Source organism: Notothenia rossii (genome assembly GCF_949606895.1).
Source record: "Notothenia rossii genome assembly, chromosome: 7".
Lineage (NCBI taxonomy): Eukaryota > Metazoa > Chordata > Actinopteri > Perciformes > Nototheniidae > Notothenia > Notothenia rossii.
The window spans coordinates 17,626,666-17,639,641 of NC_136905.1; the positions used below are offsets into that span (position 1 = coordinate 17,626,666).

The following is a 12,976-nucleotide window of genomic DNA, read 5'->3' on the forward strand; positions in this document are numbered from 1 at the left end:
CATTTTTCTGACCTTTACCTTAACTTGGCTGTTTCCACTAAACACAGATGAAAACACACAGCCCTGACACTGCTGCTGCTCCTTCTCCTATTTTAGTCAAATCCCCCTCCGTATCCTCCCTCTCTTTTAAAAGGTCTGCCTGGTTTTCTATTCTGACATCATGACACATACTTACATAAGTGGGAGGTATACATATTTTACGACTTTTAGTGAACAAATTGCAACTTTAGCAGAGTAATGCTGATAGAAGACTGATAGTGATCTTAAAATACATCACAGACTTGCCAGAGGAGGCCATTAATGGACCAATCAACGAGTGAGAAAGCTTTTATAAACTTTTATTACAAATGTTGGCAGCCGACTCCTCAGATAGAGCCAATGTATAACAGCAACAGCTTGAACATGTAAAACAAACATTTATTTCATCAGTGACATCTTTTTGAAAGGGTGTTTTCCTCAAAAGTCTTCTAGGTTGCTCCGGGAGTCTCGTAGCTGTGTGAGGGCTGTCAGCACGTCCTCTGTCGGCCTCCTCCCGAGCTGCTTACCGCCCCTGCTCCTCACATTCACTGTCCCACTCTCACTCTCCTTATCCCCCAACACTAGACAAAAGCACACAAATAATGTTCAGTAGTCATTATCAGTAATGGTAAGATCTGTATAGATTAGAAGGGAGCTTTAGTTAAAGATAATAGCCATAGTTTTCCTTATTTTTCTGATCTTTACCAAATATGTAGTTGTACTGGGCCAGCTGAGCAGAGCGGATCTTCTTGTTTAAGGTGGCTCCCTGATCGTCATTGAGGTCAGCCATGAAGCCAGCTTCACGGAGCTGCCGGACCACCTTAATAGAGGAGAGGCACGTCTTTAAAGATTGAATCTCTACTCACATCAACAAGTGAATTAATAATGACAGAAAGAAATAAAAGTCAGAGAGGAGGAAGTACACTGGGTACCAGAAATAAATCTTCAAAATAAACGTACCTGTTTGCTGTACGACTCACTGTTGCCCCCTACAGGAATCACCATAACCTGCGCTGGGGACAACCACAGGGGCCTGGGGAGGAGAGAGGTAATTGGTAACAGTGAAGATACACTTAAATACTTATATAATGAATATGAGCCCATGTTATTATTAACGTCTTCTCACCATCTCCCTCCAAAGTTTTCAGCCAGTATAGCGATCATCCTCTCCAGAGATCCCAGCACTGCTCTGTGGATCATCACCGGCCTGTGCAACTGTCCGTCCGTACTACAGAGGTGGTAAAGAAATACATTCAAATCAAGAAAGAAAGACGTTCATGGTAATATTAGGATTTGTAAAAAAAACAAGAAAGGTCAATCAAAAAGTAAAAGCAATAGATCATAACTTTGATGTTAAAATAAATAGGGCACCTTTTAATATGCTGGAGTAAGCAAAGTCAGACATTCCCATTTGGTTATTTAATGCATAAATAGTTTATAAAAATTACTCTATCGTATCTTTACAAATGTCAATTTAGCAATGTCTAATATCATATTTCATGATAAACACCAAAATGATATATATTGATATATATATATATCTATATATATAGATATATGGAAACTGTAAGGGAAGTGGAGCAGACTGATAAGAGGCAAAAAGAGGTCTAAGGCAGAAACAGGGAGCACGTTGGCAATGAAAAGTGATCAATTCAAATAGGACTCATCTTTCATAATTCAATTAGATCCCGATGAATATGCCATATTAACCTTGACAATTACAGGACACCACAGTAAGCATGTGGGTTCATAAAAAGAAAAAGCTAAAAATATCATGTGCAGTTTTAAATCACTACAGATGTAGGAATGTTTAAGAGGTTAAGAGCCAAATGCAGACATTTATAACCGACTCACCCGACATACTGAAGGTCAAATCTGATGGGCAGCTGGAAGTCTAACTGGATCGTGGCACACTGGTGTTGCCTGCCAATTGCATCTTTGATCAGGATGTCAATCTATAAAGAAACACGTGGGAGAGAGTTAGCATCAGGCTTCACTTCTCTACCCTAACACTGCTGGGGACAAACTGCATATTTGTGGACAGAAATGTTTACAAATGGTTTCCAAGAGAAGCTGATCCAGCTCATTGTGGCTTACACACCCTGGCTAGATGGCTGTGAGGGATGTTTGTTTGTTACATGGAGCGTGTTAGTGTGTTTCTAACCCCACCCTGACTTAACCTACCTCCACTCTCTGTCCCTCCACATGAGCTCCAGCATGCACCGTCTGTCTGAAGCTGACTTCCTCTTGACGCTTACTGACTGCTTGCACGAGTAAAAGTAAAAATGAAAATCGCCTCAAAGAAAACAAAGACCTTTCTCGAGTCCAGCTTCTTTCTATTTTCATAAAACCATAGTAGCTATAACATTTTTTTATGAACAAATGTCACACATTTCTGTTTTTATTGCAGTTGCTGCGGTTGAGGACAGTGTGAACTATAATTTAACGCTAAAAAATGTCTCCCTGCAGAAACAGGAGGAACACAAAGACGTCTGTGTTGCTCTCTAATCTGTGACGTAACACCAATAAACTCATTATAGAAGAATCCCCTGATAAAATGGGAAATGAGATTGTAAAATTGGTAAAGGAACAATGAGTAGGATTTGTCAGTTGCAGTTTGAAGACAACATTTAACATTAATTCCACCTCCCTGGTTTAACAAGGGTTTCGGTGTTGGCCAACAGGCGAAACCAATGCTAGATGCACCCTTGTTTTTGAACAAGCATATGTGTGTGTTTTTTCTGTGACGAGTCATCTATACTTTCTCTTAAAAAGTCACCTATTATGCAAAATCCACTTTTTCCTGTCTCCTCTACATAAACATGTGTACTTTTGAAACAGGCCTGAAACAGAGGGGATTATGGGATGCTGCAATGCATGATCTGTTTGGTATTTGGAGCCAAACACTTCAGAGACATGTTTTGTATATATCTGAGACCTATAATATATTGATGAAAAACAGTATAATAGGGGACCTTTAAATCACCAAAATAAAATAGATTCAGGCAGAGGGTTGCAGGGTCTCTGCAGGCAAAGACATGGCCACACACTTGTAGTGGGTCATTAGATTTGATTGAGAGGGATTATTATTGTACAAGTTTATACATTGTTTTCTAGGAAAATCACTCATTTTGTGTTTTCTTCAGAGAGTCAGATGAAAAGGTTGATACCACTCTCATGTCCGTCCATTATATATGAAGCTACAGCCAACAGCTGATTGGCTTATCATAACAAACCCAGCATGTTTTTAATATTATAAGCATTATTTACACTTGTGTGCGTCACTCAGTTTCTTTTACTGCGTGTTGCCCTTCCCACTGACCTTTGGTCCGTAGAAGGCTCCGTCTCCTGGGTTCAACTCCCATCGTTCCCCAAAGTGCTGCAGACTCCTTTCCAACTGCTGCTCACACACAAACACAGCTCAGTAAGTAAGTAGGCGTAGCAGTTCATGTAAGATTTAATGCACATTACCACCATGATGGCCTTTCTGTGTGTGGAGCTTGGAACCAATATGTTCAATTACAGTCAATTGAATCAGCTTAAACTGCTGCTGTGCCTATTTAAGGGCATCTGTGGGGATTTAAAGATATGCATCTACCCAGCAGCTCGGCACAGAGCAGATTTCTAATTGGAAAGTACCACGAGTGGAGCTCATTGTGGATATCATTACATCATGTCATTTAGTTTTAGGATGTCTTTCTGTAACTGTGATTAACTGGGTCCAGATTACAGTGCATACATATTTGAATAGCTGGGCCTGTGTGATCATGGCACAATATGGTCCAGGGAAGGTGTGTGTGTGTGTGTGTGTGTGTGTGTGTGTGTGTGTGTGTGTGTGTGTGTGTGTGTGTGTGTGTGTGTGTGTGTGTTTACCTGCTCAGCATTATCCCATTGCTCAGGCTCACCGAGACATGGTGTAGGACGTGTAGACAGGAGGCAGTGGAAGGAAAATCCAAACACTTGATACACACTCCTCACAAAGTCCAAACATGCCACAATCTCTTCTTCCAGCTGGGGGGGGGAGAAAGAGTAAAACATGTGACGACTTAGGCAACAAGAGGACATAAGAAATACAAATAATGGGACATCAACATAGGTTAGAGGAGTTTACATTTCAACAAGGCAGGATTAAGAAAAATAAATCTGCCGGTGTTTTTACTGCAAGGCCTCCATAGATTGAATCAGTATTTAAGAAATGTACAGAGCTCTGATTATCCTGTGAATAGGAACTTGGAGAATTATCAGGATCCAGGCAGCATCATGGGAACGTCACAGGGCACTATGTGGGGAATCAGGATTAGAGCCTGTTCAGCCGCAGTGATGCACATATTGAGGTGTAATGTTTAAACAGGACAAAGACCTTCATTCATACAGACCAAGGCCTCCTGGAATGTCTTGAAAGTTATTTGTACAGCCCATCTAATCACTGTAATGTGGTCCCACATGTGTCCCATTCAAAGCTACCACCACACTTACAGCACCTTAAGGGGCCCACACACCAAACTGACACCAAAGAACACGTCCCGACGGAACACGACTGTTGTGTCGCCTCACGTCTGCTGCGTCTTGGCCAACAGTCGCACTGGAACACACCGCAAAGACTTCAGCCGACGGCCAAGTAGCACGTACGAACTGCGCATGCGTGAGTGGCAATAACTCTCCTTACCAGCAGTAGTGTGTATTCGTCATTCAAAAGCGGCAACAACCGGAAGATAGACTGCGTGATAACCGAGAGAAGAAGAACAGACTGCGTGATATAAACAAACAGATAGCGTGTGCGTTCCATTTTCACTCTACAGCGAGAAGCTCATGGGGCTTTCCCGAACCTGTGTCGAGAGCTGGAGTTCAATTAAATCTCAGATTTGCCTTAATAGTTTGTTTGGGTCCCTCACTTCCGTTTTGCTTCTCTTGCACTGATTCGCTAAGCTGAACAGCCAATCAGAGGGATTTCTTTGGCCGACGGCCTGTTGAATCGGCGGCGGAAGGTGTCGGCACGGCCGAAAAGACACGATGGGGCGGGACACACCAATCTGAGTAGGGCGACAGGGCGCTCATCGACGGCCAGACATCTATCGAGGGCTGAAGTCGGCTTGGTGTGTAAGGACCTTTAAAGTTCAACCCAGAATAAAAATAACTTATTGCTTATTGCTTAGTTGGCTTGTTCTGTGTGAGTTGCAAAGTCTCAGCCTCTTTTGTAGTGGAATGAAACTAGATGGTGCTTGGCTTGTGGGGATCATACTCAACAGCTACTTCTCTTTCCAGAAATCTTGACTCGTTTTTCAAGAGAATCCGCAGACTTAGTTGTTTTCTTTCTGACAAACCACAATGTCACTAGTTTTATCATGACGCAACAATTTTATATTGATTTTCTGGAGAATCTGTATTTGCTGATTTAACTAATACCTCATTCACACCAACGCCACTCCGGTTCAAGCTCCGTGCTAGAGCTTTTCAGGTTCAGAACCGGTTCTTCGGTTTAGCTCCGGCCCTTTTCACACTGCCCAGAGTCCGACTGGTGCTGCGTCATTGCGTCATCGTTTGCGTCATGACGTAACCGTTTGCATGCCTGCTTCATAAAGCCAAACCGCGCGGAAACCCCTCACAGCTCACACCGACAACAACAATGGCCGATTGTGCTCCAGCTTCCTCTGTACCTCTTTGGAAGACCAGATTCCCAATAGGTAGCTGGTCTCTTTAGTGGACCACTGCTGCTTCTTAAGTTTCTCCATCGTTGTGTACAAACTGGATAAAACGCCAGCTTTTTGATGTTGTTCAGGAGTTGATCCCGCCCCTGCCCCTGCCTCGACGTAAGCGTGACGTATGTGGTGCTTTTGCTCTGGCCGGACAATTTTTTGGTGCTTGAAATGAACCGGATTCCGGAGCTAAGAGGCTGCTCCGCTGCGGTGTGAAGAGGAAAACCGGGTGCTTTTCAAGCTCCAACTCCGAACCGGCCCTGAATCACCGTTGGTGTGAATGAGGTATTTGTATCTATTTGAATCATTATATAATACAGAATGCAACTCAATTCAGATTTTTTAGCCAGGAAAGATTGTTCTAAAATAGAAATGCACAACATAATTGTCATGAATTCTGGAAAAATGTTGCCATCTCATACCATTATATTTGAAAGGAGGGAGATATCTCTGAATAAGATATCTTGAAAACTTGGAAACTCAGACCAAAACATTCTAGATTGATACAGTTAGACTACAGGCAAGTGGAAAAATGTGTGTTTCTTATTATTGGGTGAAACTTGCTGTGGTCTAGTAAAAAAACTGCAACAATGTATGCATATTCAGAAGGGTTATGTGTACCTGATCAGGTGTGCAGAAGATGTGAGCGTCGTCCTGGCAGAACCTTCGAACCCGAGTGAGACCCGCGAGCGCTCCGGAGAGCTCGTTACGGTGCAGTGCCCCGAAGTCGGCCCACCGCAGAGGCAGCTCCCTCCAGGAGCGCACACGCTGTTCAAACATCAGACTAAACACAAGAAGCCGAGTGAGGCTCGGTCTCTATGAAGGTGCTAAACTGGGTGTGTCTTTGTGTGAGTGTGTGTTTACCAGTGAGCAGGACAGTTCATGGGCTTCAGAGCGTAGGTCTGAGAGCCCTCGGACGTCACAGTGAACATGTGCTCGCTGTAGTGCTCCCAGTGGCCCGAGCGCTCCCATAATGCAGTGCTGTACAGGGTTGGGGTCACGACCTCGTTGAATCCTCGCCTTCGGTATTCACTCTACGAGAAGCAGGAAGGAAGGATGTGTGTGACAGTGAGTGCAGGAGGGGGGGCAGACTGTCACAACAGAGCACTAATTGAAGGCTAACAAGAGCAATATCCTGACGGCTGGTATGAACATGTTTAACCTCAGGATACCATCAACACAGCATTTATTGTTTTCTTTATGTATGTACATGTTTATGTGAGGGATGCCAACATGCACGATATTATCATTTTAACCCAAAAGGGGATACCATTTAAATTAAGACATTTTAAGCTGCATTTTTTGATTACCCAAACCATACTGAGGTCAGAGTTGAAGTTTAATATTTAAATGACGACCTGTGGGGTATTTCACTTTCGAGTCACATAAGCTGGGCTGAACAGAGTTATAACATTTAGGTTCATTTTAGGAATAGTGCTGCAGATGTGACCGAGGCTGCAGGTGAAGTTATACTGTAGAGTTTATTTGTTCAGTTATTTAAACAGACTGAGCAGAGTTTATGTTCACCTTAATGAAGTCGGTGAGGGTGTTGTAGATGTAGGCGCCTTTAGGCAGGAAAAAGCAGCTGCCTGGACTCACATCATTAAAGAAGAACAGGTCCTGGTCCTGAACAAAAACCATACACATGAATATTTATGACCATAAAACACAATTTCCTGATCTTATTTTATGAAACTGTCCTAATTTAGATTTTGTCTCACCGTCCCGATGCGTCTGTGGTCCCTCCTCCTCGCCTCCTCCCGCTCCCTCTCCCACTCCTCCTTGTCCTTCTCTCCTGGAAAGGCCACACCTAAAAGACGCATCAAACCTGAGGACTCGGTCTCATTGTTCAGGGTCACAGGCGAGAGCTGGGATGTAATCGATGTGAAGCGAGGAGGAGAAGAGGAAGAGAGAAAATCACGAGTGAACAAAGAGGCGGCAAAAGACAAAGGGGGAGTGAGGGTCTGCCAGGAGAGAAGGGCTAACCATGAGAGTGACAGCATGTCTGATAGATGGCAGTGTGTTTGTAGCGGCTGAGAACAGGAAACTGGCCTCTGACAAACACAACATCCTGCTGCAGATATTTCCTGCCCAGTGGATGCCCAGAATGAAAACTCCTCCCTCTCCCTGGATCAATACAGACAAGGGACATTCCTCCAACCCGGCATGTGTCCCACTGGGCCAAAGGAGTCCAAATTAAACACACTTTTAGAGGGTAGATGAGGTTAGGCCACCCTTTTGGATCATCATGTATAAAATATAAATTATTAAAAGTATTATTCAAACCTTAAAAATATGTATATTTATACAGATACACAGCTAAAAAAATGTAGAGCTATAATAGATTAAATATTGTTGAGCTTTCAACAATTCACAAGAGGAGATTGGATAACATGGCTAATTAAAACATATTGGGAACAGTTGTACAATAAAAATATACTATATAATTTAATATACTAAACCAAAAAAAGGCACACTGACACACTCACACACCTGTAGTGTCTTGAAGACCTTGAGGAGCCCAGTGTGTGGGAGGAGGGGGCCGTCGCAGACCGCTAGGCTGTCTCCATATCTGAATCACACAAGAAAGGATAAACATGTTTGAGTTTGGAAGAGACTGCAGGTAAATCCACATCAGGCGTGTGAGTATTAATACCTGTACACTGTGACAGTGGGGCCGCTCCTCTGCTCCTCCACGAGCTGCAGTCTCAGTTTACTGTTCTGTAGAAGTAAAAAAACACAGAACATTCATACATGTCACATATGGAGAGCAGGACAATATGAAGGGGCCTGACATCGGTAAGTAAATATAACCGGCACAGCATCAGGAGCCACTCCTACACAGTGAGTAATATCACTGATACTCATATGTTATCAAATGCAACATCAACACTCAGACAAATTGCAACAGGTACAGAGCAATTCAGCATGGCAGAACAAGGACCTGTATTTATTAATGTATGAATAATGATTCTGCTAATTCTTACATTTTACAGGTGGAACATATTAACCAACTCTACATGAAAATGTATATGCAAATTAAAATTAATGACAGCAGTCTATTACGTTTGGCCAGTTTCAGGGACATGGTTTTAGGCCCTTAGTTACGATGACAAGTTAAACTGTATGCTGTTAAAACTGTGTATTGTTATAAAATATAGAACATTGTTATTTCTGACCTGGAAGAGCTCTCGGACCTCTTCAGTGTTCAGCTCCAGTCTGGTCAGAGGAAGTTTAAGGGCTGCGGCTTGTTTACATTTCTCCTCCACATCACTCAGAGACAAGGCACTGTGTGGAGAGGACAGAGACACGAAAACATCAAAAGCAATACGTGATCAGACTTGGCGGCAATGAAAATGTTGTTTTTAAAAAAGGCTAAACAAGACCTATTGTGAATTTTGGGAATCACTACAACTATTTTGTCTGTACAAAGCTCTAGAGTTACTGGAAATATTTAGATAAACCGAGTTGGACACAATCTCACGTAGTCACCCCTGGTATCTAATTCTAAGAATAGCATTATAATAATAACATTTATGTAGCCTAATCTGTTTCATCATTTCGCTAAATATACTGGGATTAGTCAGAATAAATAGGCATGCAAAAAAGAATGAATGTTGTTTGCATGTCAATATTATGAATGAAGCCCAAGTATTAAGCAGAATTTAGGCTAAAGTGTTAAAGCACTCTAGAAATGCAAGTGGTCCACACAAAGCCAGATCTTGAGACAGATTGTGACGGCTCACCTGTTTTCCAGTAGATGGTCGCAGTAAAGCCCGAGCTCTGACGCTCCTTCTCTGCACACCTCGGCACCGAACACCGTCTGCAACACTCCGCTCAGGACGCAGGCTCCTGTCCGCCATGCTGCCTGAGAGAGGGAGGGTGGTACAGAGTAAGTGTGGAGATATAGAGCGTGTTTTAAACAGTTTCACTAACATGAAAACATCTAAATATCTTCAATTGGAATCCAGTAATTACTAAGAAGATGTTCTTCAGTGCCTCCTTTAGTAAACAAAAAAAAGTTTTTAATTACTTGTTCAAGCAATATTCGAGACGCAATCATAAATATCCAGGAGTTACACTGGCAACGGGAATGTGAAAAGAAGTCTGAGTTGTATTAGCTTATTAAAAGGCAATGTGAGAATGAAAGCACATGCAAAGTGATTACCTGTCTCCCCTCATCTGTGTCAAACCCCAGCAGCTGTAGTTCACCGTCTGCCTCTAGGGGCCGTCCAAGCTCCCACAGCTCTCCATTCACCTTACTGACCAGCGCTCCCTTCACACTGCAAAGAGATGCAAAAACAATGTTATATCACTTTAGTAAGAACAAACACAATACGACATTAGATCATTATAACATTTGATTTCTGCAAAATGTATTTACCGGGAGCTCTGAGCAATAAAGAGAGGTGTGGTGACACCGGCTGTTGCCTTTACTGTCCGGCCGTCAGCCAGTTGGATACTAAGGCGAGTTTCTGCAGCTTCAGCTCGGCTCTTATTGCCTTGCTTTTCTCGAAGGGACTCAAAGACCCGCAGTCGCTCAGATAAAGCAGAGCACACCTGTAGGGACAAAGGAAACATTTAGATCAGGATTTTAAAAAAGGTAGAAAAGATGGCATCTGTAACACTGTGAATATTATGACCTTCATTACATTTAATTACTGCTGGGTTGCTGGACTAGAACGCATTAGTTCAACCTAACTGTAATTAATAAACCAGTAACAGAGTGCAGTAATAGTTATATAAATACATGAAAAGTCTTAAACACACACATTTTATGATTTCCTTCTCATTTATGTTCACTCACTCCTTGTTTACTTCAGTTAATAGATGACAAACTGAAAAAAACAGCCATATACCAAATGATGAATTGTTATTATTATACGAGGACTACTTTACTCCTACTATATTAGGGAACCAAATGTGAGCAAGGAAGCAGACATATAGGTAAGATTGGGTTCATTTCACTTATATAACACTGTACTGTATATTAACTACATCACAAGTATGTCCAGAAACCCAGTACCAGGACATGTCCCATCAACTGAAAATCACATTAAGCCTCAAATCAACAAGGTGCATCCAAGCACAAAAAGCTCCAGACATTTGTTAAGTGACTCGCTTAACACAGTATTGTTAGAAAAAGTAATAAATTAATCAAAACAGGAATTGCCTTTTACACATCACATTAATGATGTTCTTCGCACTAACTTTATAATCCACTTCCTATTTACATTAATTGTATATGAACAGCTGACACCCACAGCCCAAATGATCGATTTGGAGGTATTCAGTAAAAATATTTTGGGTATTGGTAGATAAATGACAGTGTGTAAAGTAACAAAGTACATTTACTCAAGTACTGTACTTAAGTCAAAATGTAGGAGACTTCCTCTCTACCTGAATATTTAGCTACTTTTTACTTCTCTACTTCACAAATAAATAATGTACGTACGTTTACTCTTAATAACTTTAGTTGCTTTGCAGATTTGGATAATTAATGAGTAATGTGAAATATAAACAAGACTTGAATGAGAAGTTAGTTACACCTGGAGTTACATTCACAATCCAGTGAATCCACCCTGCAGTATACAAACTACAAAGTGATTAAAACTAGCTGCACCTTTACCAGCTTTAATAAAACATGAATGCATCAATAATTATAATTAAAACATAATATATATTATTCTGAAATGGGCGAATTTGCATGAGTACTTTTACTTTTGGTGCTTTAAGAATTGTTGATGCCAATCATTTTTGCACTTTTACTTGAGTAACAATTTGAAAATAGGACTTTTACTTGTCAGTTGTCATACACTTTCTACTTTTACTTAAGTACACGACCTGAGTACTTCTCCCACCTCTGAAATTATTACAGGTATACTTCAAGAAAGTACCAAAACATGTTAAATATACAAGTCAAAATGACATTTAAAATAGAGATGAATAAGTGTTACACAGCAGTCTCATACACTTGATCTCTGCACACTGACACTGTTAGCTAGCCTTAGCTGTCACGCGAGTTACTGTACAGTAGAAAGGACAAACTCGCGCACCTGGCTGTACCTCCTGTGCACGCGAAGTGTCGCACGAGCTGCCGAGCGACAGGCAACCAGTCTAAACAGCTGTGTCACCGCCATCCTAAACACACTCGGTCATTTCCAAATATCACACATTTCTGTCACCCTTCTCTGTGAGCGGCCATAACACCGGAAGCACAGATTAGGAAGTACGCGCTGACGTTGTGGGCGTAAACATATGACGCTGCTATGAAGCTCAGTGCGTGCGCGCACCCGGGCGTACACACCAGAGCGCGCATCCACATGACATCTGCACATACGGGAGCTCTGCAGTTGTTAGAGGGCTAATAGAGCCATGCACATGCAGATCAGGAATTTCTCACATATTTAAATATGATGAAATATAAACGAAACATTGCATTTAAAATCCGGGAGTTGGCGACAGGTGCAACATAACACAAGCTCAGCTATAACCACAGGACATCAGCTAACCAGTAATCCAGTGATCCACTTGTCACAGTATTTTCACAGAGACCTGCAGCATCATGACTGGCAGCCAGGCTGAACAGCACAGTCGATGCTCCATTACGGAGCTGCGCACTTTGCTTTAAACCCCGCCTGATAACTACAGCTGCATTAAAAGCCTGGTTAGTGCCTGATGCATTTGAGATCAATTACTAAATCGATAAGTCTTACTCAATACAGTTTATATACATCATGATAAGCCTTCCCAGCGGATAGTAGAACAACAAGAGACGCAATGTAAAAAGTTAAGAAATGTTAACTACATGCATTAATCATTCAATAGTATCTTGCAGTAAAGACTGTCAGGTGGACTGCTATAGCTAGGTTAATTATGAACTTAAATCTGACATGGGAAGATAATCAATTTTAGCGTTCAAATTTTTTGGAAGAATAAGCACAGCACAAGAGGCACTGCGGTAACAGCAGTGCATGGAGGGCTGTCATTGACCTGGAGTAAGAGCTGAAATACCACTTAACTGCCACTAAGGGGAGCTAAATCACTTCCAAGAGGTTTATGTTCCATCTTCAGTCATAAATACCAACTATTATCAATGTTAAAATACATTTAGGCCTCTAATTGTATAAAATACCGTGCATTCAGAAAGCTCTTACGTTTTTATCTGACTATCCACTGTTAACTGGCCACTTCCAGACAGTTTTACTGGAACCGATTATAGTTCAACTCTTTATGGATGTTTAAACGTGGGACCCTTCACTATT

General features: G+C 41.8%; 1 protein-coding gene across 1 annotated transcript; it reads right to left on the reverse strand.

The window, feature by feature from the left end:
* Positions 1-321: 321 nt before the first annotated feature.
* Positions 322-11,952, reverse strand: tars2 (threonyl-tRNA synthetase 2, mitochondrial). The gene is made up of 18 exons (XM_079692361.1): positions 11,768-11,952; positions 10,096-10,271; positions 9,880-9,994; positions 9,458-9,579; positions 8,891-8,999; positions 8,368-8,432; positions 8,205-8,283; positions 7,433-7,579; positions 7,239-7,337; positions 6,576-6,745; positions 6,333-6,495; positions 3,892-4,029; positions 3,341-3,418; positions 1,873-1,973; positions 1,145-1,246; positions 979-1,051; positions 724-838; positions 322-599 (listed from the first exon to the last, which is right to left on the reverse strand). Exons 1-18 carry the CDS (start codon positions 11,849-11,851, stop codon positions 457-459), a joined length of 2,079 nt encoding a protein of 692 aa, XP_079548487.1. The 5' UTR covers positions 11,852-11,952; the 3' UTR covers positions 322-456.
* Between the last annotated feature and the right edge of the window lie 1,024 nt (positions 11,953-12,976).